The sequence below is a fragment of the Cygnus olor genome, chromosome 8, assembly GCF_009769625.2.
Source record: "Cygnus olor isolate bCygOlo1 chromosome 8, bCygOlo1.pri.v2, whole genome shotgun sequence".
Taxonomy (NCBI): domain Eukaryota; kingdom Metazoa; phylum Chordata; class Aves; order Anseriformes; family Anatidae; genus Cygnus; species Cygnus olor.
In genome coordinates, this window is record NC_049176.1 from 7,123,906 (window position 1) to 7,141,199 (window position 17,294).

The 17,294-nt window shown below is 38.9% G+C and overlaps 1 protein-coding gene and 1 long non-coding RNA gene across 8 annotated transcripts in view; one reads left to right on the plus strand and one right to left on the minus strand.

Moving 5' to 3' along the window:
* Window positions 1–17,294, minus strand: part of CRB1 (crumbs cell polarity complex component 1) — a 106,473-nt gene that overhangs the window by 21,606 nt on the left and 67,573 nt on the right. For 4 of the 6 annotated variants that reach the window (XM_040565511.1, XM_040565508.1, XM_040565513.1 and 1 more), the window contains exons 7-11: window positions 14,583–15,130; window positions 14,031–14,196; window positions 9,559–10,465; window positions 8,467–8,595; window positions 5,309–5,435 (exon numbers count right to left, since the gene is read on the minus strand). In XM_040565511.1, the coding sequence (XP_040421445.1) occupies window positions 5,309–5,435; window positions 8,467–8,595; window positions 9,559–10,465; window positions 14,031–14,196; window positions 14,583–15,130 (1,877 nt within the window). Of the gene's footprint in view, window positions 1–4,945; window positions 5,436–8,466; window positions 8,596–9,558; window positions 10,466–14,030; window positions 14,197–14,582; window positions 15,131–17,294 lie in introns of those variants that run through there. The other 2 variants (XM_040565512.1, XM_040565510.1) reach the window with 2 other exon arrangements.
* The window catches only part of LOC121073934, an 87,435-nt gene continuing 78,526 nt past the window's right edge, over window positions 8,386–17,294 (plus strand). For both annotated transcript variants that reach the window (XR_005822017.1, XR_005822018.1), the window contains exon 1: window positions 8,386–8,544. This is a non-coding gene — a long non-coding RNA (uncharacterized LOC121073934). The remainder of the gene's footprint in view (window positions 8,545–17,294) is intronic.

Genomic DNA, 17,294 nt, shown 5'->3' on the forward strand with positions numbered 1-17,294 from the left:
TGGCTGTATTTGTCACTGCATTGCTCTATAGTTCTTGAAAAGAAAACGCTTTCCATCTTTTTGTATACTAGCAAGACAGATGTGTACAAGAGCAAGACAAACAAGTAAAGCTGTAGTGGAACTGGGTGTCATCATTACATTCCTGTTGTCCACATCTTTTAGTTAAATGATCATTATGCATTAATACCCTCAAAAGTATGAATATGTAAATAGGGAATGCATTATTCATGAATCACCAGGCATTAATTATTGTAATTAAGTATCATTTGCTACGTTCATATTACTAACCCTTGCAGTTAATGAATACATTAGCTAATCGCTGTAGCGCATATTCAATAAAAATTCCGTGTGCCTGTGCTATGGAAGCCTGAGAGAGTTTTACTGAATTTAGATTCAATATTGAACAAATCTTACATGCTTATCGGTGTATTTTTAATGACACTAAATGTGAATCGTAACCTCCACTGCATGATGCTTGTCCTTGCGTCCAGGAGGACCGGATGGTACCAGCTGGAAGCAGGTATGAAAGCAACAGCCGTGCACATCAGAGAGCACAGCATTAGCTACCTTAAGCAGAACTTTAATTCTGGGACGTGAAATCCACCACCACTTTCAAGTTTCATGTATATTCACGTGTACAATAGGAGAGGGTATGCTTTGTGAGGAAGTGCTGTCCCGAAGGTGTAGCTGATGATAACGCTCGAGAAACCATTTCAAAGCACAGCCTGAGCTGTTTGCCAGTCAGCACGGGGACCACGTTTGCCTTTTGCTATGCACAGCACGGGCAGAGTGGGCTCTGGAGCCTAATGGGGCCTCAGGGCACTCTTGAAACACAAAGTAAAAGGAACAACCAATTTCTGCAATTTCTTTTTTTATTCTCTGGAGGTGTACTTCAGGTAATAGTTGTCCAACTATCACAGAGTGAACGCTTGCTGGAGGTTTTTTGTTTGTTTGTTTGTTTCTGTGGCTATTTTTTTAGGCTACTATATAGCTTACAGTTTTTGAGGTAGAAATTGTGAAGAATTTTTCATTGCAAACAAAGGTTTTGTCATTTTTAGAGAAAATCACTGAATCAAGTTATAAAAATTCCAGTTCAAGTGCTAAAAGCTGATATACAAATAGAGTGCCCTCCCAGCTGAACCTTTGGGTGTTAGGCCAGGAAAAATATTTGCAATGAAGAAAAAGAAACCTCGTTTAATCACTGTGAGTCTGAAACAGATTTTTTTTTGCTATTTTTAGTTTCACCAACATACTGTAGTCACATGCATTTAGTAAACTGATTCTGGGATCTAGTTCCTTAAAAATTAAATGAACTGAGATTAAGGGAATTCAAATAATATTCAGCATTGAGGATACTTTCAAATTCACAAACACAAGGGCTCTTTGTAGCTAAAACTGTGATAGGGTGCTGCTGGCAGAGCCTGAATTGCATTAGAGCAGCTGCAGAGGAGGGTCCCTCAGAACCTGGATTTTAAGGTTCAGAAGTAGGAGCTATCATCCAAAAATCACACAAAAACTAGTGCTTAGCATCCTTATTCTTCCAACTGTTTTTTCACGTTTGTTTCTAAAACTTTTCTTTAAAATGGCCTAAACTTACCTTTCTTTTAAACAATATAGTTGATAACGTTATTTTAATTAATCTGGAATTTCTTTTTTTTTTTTTTTTTTCCCTTAACCTTTTAAACTAGACCTGTGAAGTCTGTTCTCCACTGGAGATCTGTGCACGGGGGAGACCCAGCCTACGGGCTGTGACAACTCAAAGGGAAGGGATGACCTGTCGGAATGCTAACACAGACCTCCTAACACCCAATGGTTTGGTAAGTATTGACTTTTTTTGTAAGTATTGTAGGGAGGAACCAAGTAGTAAGAGTCACTTTGAGCCATGTGGGCCCTTTATAAGCCCTTCCTCTCTGAGCTGTTGGTCTGGGACTGATGAGTTGTTCAGCTGTGCTGCACAAGATACTGGGGGCTGCCCAGGAGAGCGACTGCCCTGGGTGCTGCCAGCGATCCCAAGAGCAACTGGGAGATGGAACCACTGCTGGTGGGCAAAGCATGGCACACCTGATACAAATGGACAGAGCTGATAGCAGAAAATGAGGAGCAGACAGAGAGACAAAGGCAGAGCGTTTATTTTGTGCATAAAGGTAGGAAAGTCCTGTACACGTGCACAATGTAGTAGAGCATACAGAAGTACAGAGAGGAAAGGAGCAGCGTAGCTGAAGTGGAGAGATGCTTCGTGATGACAAGGCATGCGAGGAAGGAAAGAATTCGAGTGCAGGAACGGAGAACATTTTTGCAGTGTGCACGCAGACAAAGACTGAACGGCTGCTCTGCAGGTAGTATATTCTAGATGAGTAACTTCCATATTCCTTTAAATCCATATAAAGCCCATATTTAATACAGCATGTACACTCACATCAAATTTCTAGTGTTAAAGAGAGTTTTGGAATTTCTATACAGATACATTTGTTAGTTTGCATACTGCGCTTACAGCTACAGTATGTCAGACATACTGTATTAATACACGCGTTGGTTTCTAGATTTCTTCAATGTTAATACCAGGATGAAATTTTTGCTAACTGTAGTTTATCCATACTATGTAAAGTACATAACATCTCAATTTATTTATGTGGTATTTGACATAAAACCAAAAAAATTCTCGTGATTTTTTATTTTGATTTTTTTTTAAAAAGGTCGGTTTGGAAACCTTTGGTTAGAAGCATCTTAATAAGAATTTTCAGAATTCATATTTCCTTGCTTTTTTTTAGCATTTGAAAATGGTATGATAGTTTTCATTTCAAATTATTTCTGGTGCCATCTAAATTTTTTGTTTCAATAATACTATACCAAGAAACATTTTAAGCCAGGATGAAATGATAACTATGGTCTGCAGTAAAATTTCCAGCATAATACACTGTTTTATTTTAACTCAGAACAAAGGGAATGTTTTCATTTTGGTTTGTTTTACCTTGGTATTTTAAACCAAAATGCAAACGTGACACTGAAGTATTGATTTCATTTAAAAAAATGTGTATATTTTCCTCTGAAATTGTAAGATTGATCATACTACTGTTTTCTGGAGAGAAAAAAAAAAACAACCAACCAAAAAAAAAAAAAACAGTTATCCAAAATTGTATTTTCATTGAAGAAAAAAAAAATCCAAAATACCGTTTGGTTTTGGTTTGTTGTCTTTGCCTGTGTTACATTTTTCAAAATGTTATAAATCATTCCCACTAAGAAAGGTAACTAAACCCTACAACTGATAGAAAACAGTTTTGTTTTTGACTCTGACACATTAATTTCATCCCCAGTGATGGAAAATACATTCCCATCTCATATTTATTGCTTGCTTCCAAAGAGGAAAGGAACTTTTAGCTGAATAATACTTTTTTTTTTTTTTTATAAGAGATCAAAAATAAAATTACCCAAACCACTTTTCTGTTAAGATAAAGATAACAAAGAAGTTATCCTTGTGTAATACAATTGTTACAAGTAAATGTATTGTGCTTAAGTTTTCATGCTAAGGCAGGTCCTTGATACAGGGGTACGTGACATCACAGGGATGAATCATGGTATTTTGCACCAATGTGTAAAAGAATGTGTTTTTTTTTTTTCTGAAAATGTGAGTCATCTTTTTAATAATACTAGTGTTGCTGAAATTATGCTCTGAATGGCGTTCAGAAAAAAAATAACAAATTTGGGGACACTTTGGAAAGGTTGGAAATAAAAAGCAGAGGCTTGATTCTCAGGCAGTATCTTCTGCTGTATCCCGCTGTGGCAAAACAGGAACCTCAGTATCTCATTTAGGACACACTGGAGTCATAAAACCTCATTGTATAACATTAGTTAGTTCTTCCTGTAACTCTGCTACCTGCCACCATCACTCAAGGACACTATTTTAAATGACTAAAAGGAGTACAGAACCTATACAAATATAATGTGATCATGAATGCCTGAAGAAATGTTTGCACAGTTCATGAATGGCTTTTGCATTAAAGCATTGTTTAGAAAAAGAAAAACTCACTTTTTACTGCTGTTTTTGTATGTAACAATATATGCCAGTGTGTCTACTCTCCCAAAGGCATCTACAGATTCAGATATTTTACATTTTTTACAGTTTTTACATTTTTGCTAAACCTCTCAGTATTCATAATTTTCATGTCCCTAATTTTCATTATTTAAAGACTCCATGTACAACCAATCAACTGTACTACCTTGATTTCTTCCTCAGAAGGAATAAAAGAATGATTTTTTGTCTGATGACACTCATATCTATTGATGGATTACATAGACTTAGCTGAAGTTGTAGTAGTCTTTGGAAAAAAAAAAAGGCAAATGATTTTAAAACCTAATGTACTTAGTGACTTTTTCTTGAAAGAGGAATCAAAATGAAGATGGAGACAGCTGCAGCTTATCTCATTATAATGCATTGGAGGTGTAGAGGCTACTGGAGCAGAGGTGCAGGACTGGAGTTATCAGTGTAGGATTGCACTAATCCAAATGGATGTACAAGTGGGCTCAGTGTGTTGCCAACTGCTAATCCAAACCAGTATCTAATTATCCAAAAATACTATACATGATTTCACAGGTAGGAGACTAAACTGTCAAAGAAACAGCAGTGAACATAGTATGTGATGCAGAGATAGTGGCATCAGTAAGATTTTATGGTAAAATTAGCCACGCTGAAGGCAGTGGATCTTTGCCACCCATTGCAGCAGGGCTTGACTGCCACCATCAGTGTATTTTATAGTTCCCTTTAGTGTGCATTGCTTCTTCATGTGCCCCACTGCTCATGTTGGCAGTGTGCACATGGTGAAATGCTTGGGTGGAGGTGGGATGAGACACTTTTTAAGATCTGCTAGCATTTGATCTAAAATGAAGTGAAAGCACTAACACAGATCCAAAGTGGTTCATGAAATAGGCAAGAACTTGGTCCTGAGCATTTGCACCACAAAGTTCTCATCATTCACTTTGTTATATTATATTAAAAGGAACATGATGTTACCTAAGAGGTTTGTTTCCACGTTGCAACCAGAGTTGAAGAATGATTATATAAAACTGAATCTTTCACATAAGTTCAAAAAATATAAAATGATTTTTAAAATTCAGATGCTTGCATTGCTTTGCTAAGCTGTTTGGTCAAGGCATCTTCTGTTGCACTAAACCAAGAGTTAAAAGGCTGCTAATAGTCTTCCTGGTCACCCCACTCGACTGCTGGATCATCATCCATTCGCAGAATGAGATAGGAGAGAAGCTGAAAGAGATTCTGCCACAAGAGTAAAGAGACAAAAAAGGAGAGGTCGCTTACATCGATCTCACAGCGGTCCCCAGCGTAGTTCACGTCGCAGAGGCAGTGGAATTTGTTGAGCAAATTCTGGCAGAGGCCCCCGTTTAGGCACGGGTCAGAGCTGCACTCATCAATGTCCTTTTCACACCTAGAGGTAAGAGAGAAAACAGTGAGCCTCTGAAATCATGTACAAAATGCATAAAACTGGCACATTTTTAATTCAGAAGCTTTTTGGTGGGAGGGTGCTCTTTTTGAAATACGTAGTATACTTCCACATGTGTTTATGCTCTTATTATTAGCCATGCTTAAATCTTGAACTTCCTGGGTTATTTTCAAATACAGATAGATAAGCTGGAAATGTCTTTTCTGCGGAGTATTTCCTGGTTAATGGTGCTTAGCAACATGAAATGTACATTGCTGTATGATTTTAGAGCTGGATCCAGCACAGCTCTGCTGAAAGCTTGCTCGTCCATTTTCATTGTTACTGCAAGATGAGGGCACATTTTCCTTATCAGTAATTTGGACCTAAGTCAAACACATGCATATTTTTTTTTTCACAACAGAGTGCCTCTGGGAATACTCACTTGCTTTTTTTTTCTCAATTAGAAATGCCATTAGATGCCCTGCGCAATCTCCTACCCAGTCTCTCCGAGGACATGGGCACCGAAAATGGTAAGAAAAGGAGATGCAGAGCAATGTTTTAGAAGTTTAAATATGTATCATTGCATGCTTTTGAGTTAATTCTGATGAGAAAGGAAACCCGAGCTCTCAATTTCTTAAAGCAACCAATTGAACATTAATGAAAAGTGTGTGAGATTTTTTGGAAACAAGTAATGAGTTGGTGCCTTTCTGCTCTGGCAAAGCTTCCCCCTTAATTCCCTACCTCCTTTTCTTAAAATAATGCTACTGGTCACTCCTATTTTTTCCAGATAAAGAATTATGTTTAGCCTTGAAGTTGAATGTGTGAAATTATACGGAATTGCTTTGTTCAATCGTATCTATAACCACCCAATAAATTGTTACAGTAGAGAAGAGCTGTTCTTTATATTAAATGCTCTTAGCTGGTTTTCTTAATACATGAAAAAGTTTCCACCACTTCTTCCAGTGACAAATTACATTCACATTCTTCAAAAAGCTGAAATTAAAGTATTAATTCAACATGTAAAAACTGTATGGCTATGAACTTAACCTATGCAAAACTGGAAAACAGCTAGAAAACAAAATAGTCCATGGCATGAGATGCCTGAATTCAGCTGAACTTCTGGAAGATTTGAAGTAGGTAATTAGGTAATTTTGATAATCCCAGCCTGGATTCAAGGAATAAACTGTTTTCAAGAGACAGCGATATCTCCTTTAATAAAGAGTCATCTTTTTCACGTTTCCCTTTCCACATATTATCAAGTTTATTCTTTTTTTTTTTTTTGGTTAACTTGTGATCCCCAATCAATTGATTGACATAGAAAGGCACTGTGGCTTTCTTAGGGATGAAATATTGTCTTAAAGGACTATGTCTGCTTTATCAGTCTAATCAATAAATATACCAAAGGGTTTTGCTTTGAATTTTCTTATCAACTGATATATTTGAAGTTGTTCTGAAAAAAAAGAAGTCTTGTGTTTGAGGTGAAATTTTCTCATTTGGTGTACTAACTTCTGCAAACGCAGAAATACTTCTGGTTTAAGGTGCAGCAGCCTGGAGGAAAAGAGGACAAATAGTCGATTTTAGACATTGGAGAAGAATGCCTTGCTGTGATAGTCAGTTATAGTGCAGTGTGCTTGGTACAAGGCTGCTGCTCAATATGAGGATCATGGGAACCATAAAATAGAGATTACTGCCAGCCAGTGGGATGGATGTAAGCAAGGCTCATTCCCAAAGCTGTAGTTAGCACGTTGTCTGGCAGGGAAAGGAAGAAGGAAAAAACGCTTTCCCTCTACCTCGAAGTCCTGAGAAAAATACACACCAAAGAATTGCCTGAGAATATGCTCTTATTTTTTTATTACTATTGTTTTATTTTTTAACCTTTTTTTAACTGTTGTGGCATAGCACACAGACCTTCTGGCTGAGTTAAACAATACAGCACAGACGTGTCTGCCAACCACACAGAGCACTGAGTGGGTGGAAACTTTAATTTCATCCATCCTTTATGGCTTACTGTACTGTTTCCACAAAGTCCATGGATTAATAAGTTTTGAGAGAATTAAAACCTTTTGTTGAAAATTGCTTTGTGCTTTCAGAGCCAGCATAGCTTGGTGCTATTGAACTTTTGGATATCGTCCTAAAATGTAATGCTAATGTCTAAGAGCAAAAGTCATTCATTTTCTGTTCCGCATTCCCTTTCTATCCAGAAAGGTGCCGTTACCTCAGGTTATATTATGACTGGAACAATGTCCTCATATGTTTTTACAGCACCTGATGCATTGAGGCCCTCAAGCTTCCCTATTCCCAAGCCTTTTGTAGACGACAAACAAAGGTTTAAGAGTGAATTGTGGCAATCTGCTACATGACACAAATTTTTCTATGGGAAAGGATGATGGCCTCTTCTGTTTCAGACTATTCTGTAAGGTGTAAAAAGTACTTCTCAGATTGACTTTTAAATAATAATTCTGTTTTCCTATTTTGACGTTCAGTAAAAAACCAAACCAAAAAAAAAAAAAAGCTGCAATACCAGCAAGTATTTCGTCATGCCATCCCTGTAGAATAGATTGTATATTCACAGCAGATATGTGTGAAAAACAAACAGCTTTGCATATTCTTGTGTCAGTATACTGTAGCTGATTTTTATGTATGAGTAGGATATGTGCATTTATGTGTGTCCATACATGAAAAGATAATATTCTTCTTTGCCATATACAAAATTGGCATGGAATCTGAAGAACAGGCATGTAGAAGAAATAAGATGTAGAAGAAATAAGATGTAAGATGCCGGCTAAGGAATAATGGATTGTCCTGGAATTGGTGGTGCTGTATTGGAATGACCCTCACTGCATTAATTTGTGATTCTTGTCTGAGTAAAAGTGCTATACTTTGGGGACCTCAAAGGCACTGAAGCAAGGAACTGCTGCATTTGAAAACCAACTTTGTCTGTATTTCTGCAGGAGGGTGATTCCCCTGTAGATGGTACGCTCTAGACCCTTCTGGAACAGTTTTTGGATGATTTGCTCCACACAGTGAAGCGTCTCACCGTTCTCCAGCAAATCCCGGCAGGCACACACACGCCAGCTCACCGCTGAGATCAGTACAGTTGCCATAATTGAAACAGGTAAGATTTCTGTCTTCATTCCCACAAACTGTATGCGGTAATTTTCTGTACCTAGATAAATAAGAAGGCAATGGCAGTTGTTATTTGCTCTTTCCTTGTCCACTTCTGGATGTCTTGTGCTTTCTCACCTTCTTCTTTGAGTCTAGTCCATTGCTTTAGTGAAAAATATTGAGATCTACCTTGCAGATTTGTCTGAATGCAGAACCTAGCACTGCGAGTCTCCGAACAGAAGGCACAGTACTCCTACTGACAAATACTGCCCAATGCGAACGGGGTAGGCGTCACATTCTACCTGCAGGTGACCATCCAGCCCTGGAGCTGCACACACCTGGTGCCTCCTTGGTTCTCCCCCTGGCAAGGAAACCCCATGGCTGTGTGTTTGCAGGCTGGTGCTGGGGGTTGGCTGCTGACTGTGCTGCGAGGGGAGGGCTGGGGTGGGCGTAGTGCTGCACTGTCCGTGGATGGACAGCAGGAGCTGGAGCCTGAGGCTCACATAGTGTGCCGTGTTACTCATACTTAACCGCCTGAATTGGGGTTTGCCTTTTCAAGGATTTTCTGGAAAGTTAATGATTCATTGTTTTTTTAGGAAAAACAAAAAAAGGGGCAGTGCTCTGCCTAGGTTAGTGGCTTGGATCTGTGTGATAGCCAGATATCTTAGACGATCTAAAAAGAGGGACCTAACATACAAGATAGAGCATATTGGGCCAATATAAGGCATCTTCCAACTGATCCACATCTAACTGATCTCTAAAGCTTCCTGTACTGCAGATTCTTTAGATGTCAATTCTGCAGCCACAATTAACGTGTAAATAGATGCATAGCATATAAAATACAGGTCTGTAACGTACAGAAAGATTATTAGATGTGCATTTAAATGGCAGCACCAGTGGTGTAGTAATCCCTCAGATGACACCTGAAAAAATCATATGGGTCAGAGGTTGGACTAGATGATCTCGGAGGTCTCTCCCAGCCTAGATGATTCTGTGATTCTGTGACCTGCCTTGTTTATATTACCTGCAAAGTTTTCCGGTGAAGTTGCTAGCACACAGGCACGAATATCCATTAATCCCGTCTATGCAAGTGGCCCCATTAGCACACTGGTGGCCACGGCAGTTGTCGATGTCCTCTTCACAGTTTAACCCTGTGTAGCCGGGTTCACAAATGCACTCGTATGAGGCAATCCTGTCCGTGCAGTTTCCATGAACGCAGGGGTTGGAAAAGCATTCATCGATGTTGGTCTCGCAGTGGGTGCCGGTCCATCCCTGGGCACACACACAGCGGTAGGAGGTGTAGAAGTCTTCACATGTCCCCTCATGCATACAGGGATCTGAGCTGCAGGCATCCACCTGCAAACAGCCAGTAAGAGCAGGGTTTGCAGATATTTTGAGAAATTGTTCCTCCTGAGGTTTTTTAGTGTGGACAGCAGCATTTTCAAAGTATGAGAGATAAATGCCACTGATTTCTATGGTGCTCATACATCCTCGCAGGCCATCCAGACTGTCAAAAGCCTTGTCAGCCACATAGATGTCTGTCTCTTCTCTTAAAAAGTTGAGGCTTCCTGTGGCAGTTGTGCTAGTTGCAGTGTCTTTCTTGTTATCTATATCAATGTGCCACCTCGAGAACTGGGACAGGGGCTCCACCATAGAGACCATCACCTGATGCCACTTCCCATCGCTCACAGGCAGTGAACTAGCGAGGGTCAGCTTATAAAAGCTGTTGCCGCTTTGCAGCTGGAAGAGTAGTTTGGAGTTGTGAATACTGATGGTAACAAACTCTGGCTCCTTCTCTGCATACAGCAGTATCACATCTGTGTCCCTAGTTCGAAAGCCAAATACGATATTGGTGAGGTCTCTGCTGATTTTTCCATTGCTTCTGTAAAATATCGCACTGCTTCGGCCGCTAAACACTGCGTTAGCAAGACCTGTGCAAAGATAATAATTGAAAAACCAGGCCAGCTTTAAAACAGTATGTGCGGACAGTATCTCTTCAGTGCCCCCATGCTCCCTGTCATTTAATTCCTTTTGTATCTGCTGAAAAACAACCAAATTCCAGCAGTGTTTCAGTGATCCTTGCTTGCCTCTTACAGCTACAGAGGTTACAGGGCAGTGCCAGCACCAGCGTCCCTGCTGCCACGGGAGTTGTGTGGCTTTGTGTCACCTGAAGCTCTATTTCTGGAGCTTTGAGTGCATTTCTCTGTGACTTGAGTAGGGGGACAGTGACCAAAGTCTGGTCTTATTTACTGTAATGTAAATCAGAAGTATCTGTAGTAAAAGAACCTATGTAAGTACATAACCATAGGTAATAGTTGGCCCTGCTTCTTCTTACGAGGGGAGTCCATCTCAGGCACTTAGCAAAGAAATAATAGCAAAAGACCAGGTCAGCAAGGCTGATGGGGCTCAATAGCTTTTTATAGGCTTTTATGGACATAGCCAAATCTGACTGATGTAACCATACTGATATTATTTTAAATGGTATTTTGGTGTTGTGGTTTAGCCCGGCTGGCAGTCAAACACCACACAGCCGTTCGCTCACCCTCCCCCCTCCCTCTCCGGGATGGGGGAGAGAAACGGGAAAGTGAAGCCTGTGAGTTGAGATAAAGACAGTTTATTAAGACAGGGAAAAGAATAACAACAACAATAATAATAATAATAGTATTAATAGTAATAATGTGTACGAAATAAGTGATGCACAATGCAATTGCTCACCACCCGCTGACTGATGCCCAGCCTATCCCCGAGCAGCCGGCCCCCCACCCCGGCTAGCCACCCCTATATATTGTTCAGCATGATGTCAGATGGTATGGAATACCCCTTTGGCCAGTTTGGGTCAGCTGTCCTGGGTCTGTCCCCTCCCAGCTCCTGCTGCACCCCTAGCCTGCTCGCTAGCAGGACAGAGAGAGGCTGAAAAGTCCTTGGCTTGGTGTAAGCACTGCTCTACAACAATTAAAACATCAGCATGTTATCAGCGCTCTTCTCATTCTAATCCAAAACATAGCACCCTGCCAGCTACTAGGAGGAAAATTAACTCTGTCCTAACTGAAACCAGGACATTTGGGAAGAGGTTAAATGATTACGTTAGTTGCATGAGTATATTAAGATTGAAAAAGTATTTAGCTATTAGGTATTTCTTCTCATTGTAGTACTTGTCTACAATATCAGTTCCTGTATTCACATTTGTAATCAATAGGTAGGAAATGATAGGTACTATTTCCTTGCACTTCTCTGCTTCATTGGTGTTATCTCTTGTTCTTCCTTAGGCAGAGGAGTTGACCATGACCGTATACAGCTTAGACCTGAGGCTGAGAGTTTTTCCAAAGGAGACGTATTTGTCTGTGTTTGTTCCCTATGCATCAGCAACTAGTTTTTCCCCATGATAGACCAGTCCACCACTGGGTGAACCTTTGTTCTCAATTCCTCTTTTCTTAGATAAGACACTAAGAGGTTTTAGAAAGTATTTGGTTGGATCCCAATTTACTCTCACTGATGCAAAAAGGATGACGCTCATTGAAGTCAGCTGGCAAAAAGCCACTTCAAAATCGATGTAGGAAGTCGTGCCTGTTGTGCTTAAAGCCAGCTTCTCCCGCTGCGTGCAGGCTGCTGCAGCCTCGCTGCCGGCACTGAGCCTGCGCTGGCGGGACTGGGAGGGCAGCAGAGGACTCAGTTTATACTGCTGTGAGTGGAAATTGATGGGCAGCATTATGGCAGTTTTATGGACGTCTTCACAAAGGTATTTGACATCTTTCATTAGCATGGTTTCTACTAAAATGCACTAACTCAGTGGACTGTAAATTTGCACATTCTGAGATTTATGAGAATTATAGACAGGGAGGAAAGACAGGAGGAATGTCTTCTGCTTGTACTTCAGACAAATTTAGCTCTGCAAGATCCCAGCACTGAGGTAAGGGGGAATTCTGAGCTTTCTCTGGGCTCAGTAAATCTCAGGAAAAAGAACCCCGGGGAACCCCAGTGCAAGCTTATGGCTGGGGAGCAGCAGCAGATGAGAACTTGCCGTTCACTGCAGAGTAAATACTAAAGCAATTTACCTGAAACCTCCCAACGACGCAGGCAATAAGCACCATGAATTATTGTATTGCTCAGTGACTGTCTATCCCAATACTAATGCAGTCTTTCTCACAGGAGAGGTTTCCTCCAAGGAAACCATACCAAAAATGAAACTCAGAACTTTTCAAAAATTATTTCTTAAATTAATTCTAAATTATTTTTTAAACATTTCACAAAGCTGTTTTAGCTGTTTTTAAGCTTAAAAGCCAAAATACTTCTGCTGAAATCTTATTAAATCCTGACCACAGCTAGGCATCTGGATGTGCTTTTAGTCTTAGTTGTGCCGCTGGGCATAAGGTTTTGTGGTTACTTGATGCTCCCCACTTCAGCTTCTTCTACCTAGCTTCTCTCTCTCTCTTTTCTTCTCTCTCTCTCTCTCTCTCTCTCTCTCTTTCTTTTTTTTTCATAGTTGGAGTTCATGTTTTATTAAAATGCAGTAGTGAATTTTATGAGAGAACATATTTGATGTTGTCATTAAATATGTCTGTTATAGAAGGTGCAATTATTTTAATTTCAGTAATTATTTTAATTTCAGTTGTAAATTTTAACAAGTGATGCAGTGCTGATTCTAACAATCTCAATGAAAATAGCATGATACTGATCTGCTTCTTAATTGGCTATGGTATAAATCTTTTGAAGACCAACTTTCTCATTCCTAAGAGTCATGACATGAAGAATGTCAGACATTCTAACAGCTTCCATCAGATTTTGTGTATTTATCTTCCTTCACAGTGTCATTAAGACTTTCTTTAATAGAAAAAAAAAAAAGACAAAATATTTCTTCATAATCCTTCCTTGCCTTTTAAATTCTGCGAATAAAGACATTCAGGATGGCTAATGTTCTTAAGACAGCCAATGGCCATCACTTTTCAAACTAATAGACTGCCTGTAATGCAAGTGCTTCTTACAAAGATACTGGTTTAATAGCTGTACTGGTGACATTAAGGTGACTTTCTTCAAACATTTCCTTAACATCTTTCTTTAACATTAAAGAAAATCAAGTAATGCAATGTATGCCACGTAGCTTGTGTTTTCAAGAGGGTAGAGAACATCCTAAGGTTAATCCAATACTAGATATCCTCTTATCTCTTTGCAGTAGAGTGATGTAGGGTACACTTGCACTCTGGTGGTGTAGTGATGTATTCTGCAACCTTGACACGTTGTGTTGAAAAAGTCAAATGTGAAGGTCATACAAACATCAGTGTCTGTGTCATGGGGTCTGGCTGAAAATGCCTGTGTTTGGTAGGGCAGAATTTTCCAATTAACTTGACTCTACTTATAATTAACAGTATTATTATTATAATATAGAAATAGCGTTTGAATGAACCTTGAAAAAAGTGAATATTGAGTTTTACGAAAATGCTGATGAAAATTTCAATCGTTTCTAACCTCCAGTGATGACAGGAATAACTGAAATGTACCTACATTCAAATCCTTGGTGCACCAGCTGGCATTGTGCTTCAGGAGGACAGGGCCCAAGCTCACACCACTTAACTTCCTCACATGCTTTCCCTGCTGTATTAGGGGGACATGTGCAAGTGAAGTCATCCCAGAGTGAATAGCATACGCCACCGTTATGGCAAGGGTTGGACTGTGGGGAAAGAGAAGAGACAACCTAAGTATGAATAAATCTTGGTGGACTCACAACTCGAAGGATATGGGACTGTTTGGCAAGAAGGATAATTCTGTTTATTTCAGATGGAAAGCAAATAAAGACCAGTGCTAAGACTGCATAGAGTAATTAATTGGTGAACAACAGTATTGTAACCTTAAAATATTTTCATTCTCTACTATGCCAATACATCTTGTTGCTGATATCCATCATATGTAATGTAACAGAATCTGCTTTTTCTAGCATTTCTACACATTTTCCTAAGATATCATTATTATCAAATATTGTATGGAAAGGTAAGAAATATTATTTTTTAATTACCCATGATGAACTTGTGAAAATGTTACAAAAAATGTCCTTCTTACCTTGCAGAGGTTGTCACCCATGCAGCCTTGGGTGACATTGATCAGGGTTCGGTTGATAAAAGAATTCTGAGAATTGATGACAGGGAAGAATTCCAGTGGCTGGTTATTCACTCTTACATCTTGGATGCAGCCTTTGAAATACCTGCCATTTCTATTAGTTTCTCTGTTATCTGGTAGGCCTCCGATGTAAAGAATTTTCTTACGCTGGGTGGATAGTACTGGAGTAGAAATAAAGCCTAGGTATTGAGAGGACTGGAACAGTTCAATCTTATTTGGTTCTATTTTTAACATTATTAAGTAGAAGTTTCCATCATTCATAGAGTGTTTCCCTAATAATTTTATGGAATTGAGAGCTAACACTGTGAGTTTCCCACCTTCTAAGTAGACTCTTATGTAGACGGAGGTACTGTTTCTCAAAGCCAGTAACAAGCCAGAAGATTTGCGTGTTCGGACAAACATTGATATATTCAGATTTTCATTCTGAATGGCATCAGAAAAAGCAGCATAGCCTGAGGAGTCCTCAGATCCAAACCGGCCTGGAATATACTCTTGGGATTAACGATAGGGGAAAAAAGAGAGAGAGAGAGAAGGGAGAAAAATAAAATAGTTAGGGCTAAATGACAAAGACGCCAATACAATGATTAAATAGCTACTTCTGGTAATATTTACTTATGGTAGTAAGATGTGCTGGTATTAATGGATGTATAAGGACTTGATCCAGCCATAAAGGGCTTCTATTCCAAAACTCCTGTTGGCTTCCATGGCTGTAACATTAGGCCACAGTACAGGACCAGATGTTATATTATTGTGCATATTTTTCCCCTTTGTCATGCTCTGTGTAATGCTGTGTTTTCAAACAGTTAAATAAGGACAAATTTCTACGTTTTTCTGGATTGGTCATCAGAAAGATAATTTTGAAAGAAACTAAGTGCTTTGATCCTTTGATGACCATGGAAGTTAATATAATTCTGGATCTATGTGATTTTCTATTTTGCATTGATTTCAATCATAGAAATAGTCAAAAGCTGCTCAGCAAAAACCTCTTGTGTACAACTTCCAAATAGCACACCCGTTTAGTCCTGTATAGGCTCCCCAGTTTTTCAACAGACTTTCAGTTGCTGGAGCTCAGTACGTGCTCATTTGAGTCCTGCTCATTCCTGAGTGCTCATAACACTACTGTGTCATGGGGAAAAACGATCCAGGATTGAGTAAGCCTTTTTATTTTTTTCTGCTTATCAATTAAAATGATTAAACCAAAACCATCTGTCTCTCTGCCTTACTCTCTATTTTCAGTAATGATTTTCAGACTTGTAAGGATACAAAATATGTAGTCCAAACCGTATTTTATTCTGATGAATCATCTCGTTAAAGCACAACAAAGTGTTTCTATTTTTACACTTCAAGTTTCATGATCTTGTCCTCAGCATTATAGACTTCCTGCCTAAACACATTCAAGAGCTATTTTTTAATATATCAAATTCATAGAAAGAACAAACCAAGCCTTTTTTTAAGTGCTCACATAGCTGAACAGTCAGTCCCCTTTTGCGCAGCAAAACTCCTAGAGTGAGACCTCATAGGCTAAGTTCCTGCCTGCAGCACTACTCTTTTTTATGACTACATTAAAATAAGTAATGAAAATAGGGTACCGACTGTGAAGCCCCTAACAGACCCTTAATAATCACACTGCACTACTATGTGGCAAAGTAGTAGTATTTAGCGACAGAAAAAAATCCCTTGTTTGTTCCTAAATGATTTCATAAATTAAATTAAAAAAAATAGTTCTATGCATAAGATTACCTTTATTTTTAGATGACTGTTAAAAATCTGGTATGTAGAAATATGCACTTGTTGGAATGGGTGTTTTGAGGCATGATACCTCTTTAGCCGATACCTCTTCTGTAATATTGGTACTAGAGACTGAAATATTTTTTCATGTTGGTAAAAAGAAAATTTCTGCTAGAATTATGAATCATTAGTCTTCAAAGAGGTATTTCATGTTTACAATTACTTTGTTGTATTTCCCTCTATTTATAAATACATACATATATATATCATCAGTCTGATCTGTTTGATGAGATGGCTAGCATCACCTTGGTCAATATTAACCTCTTGGGTCACAACATGTGGATGTTGATCAAAATGAGTCAACATCTGTTTGTTATTTTGTGTATGTAGAGAAAATATTGCTTCTTGTCAATTAAATACTTGGCAGGAACTTTTCTTCAAAAAGACACTAGCATTTCTTATGTTATCCTTTACCGCAAGTCTCCCCCACTCTGCCTTTTAAGAAACCTGTCACAGCCTTTTAAATATGGCATATATCTAGAACCTATGTATCAAAATGGCATGGTGCCATGATTTGCAAGGAATATTGTGGTCAGCAGAAGAAAAAAAAAAAAAGCGCACTTTCTAATCATTCTCAACAGTTCTAATGCCAGTATAAGCCTCTCCTGGCCCTGACTGGTTTTAATTTCGCTTCATATAAGGAGGCAAACGTATTTACCAGATGTTGTCCTATACTCCAAAGTTGCTTTCCAAACATTTGGATAAATTACAGCTAGACTTCAAAGAAGTCTGTTACAATTACCTCTCAGACTTTGTCATTTTGCAATAAGGGAAAAAAACAATATTGAAAAGTATTGATAACTATTAAGTATAGCATACAAAATGAACTTGTATTTGAACATTTTGAAGTGCATTTCAAGCTGCAGC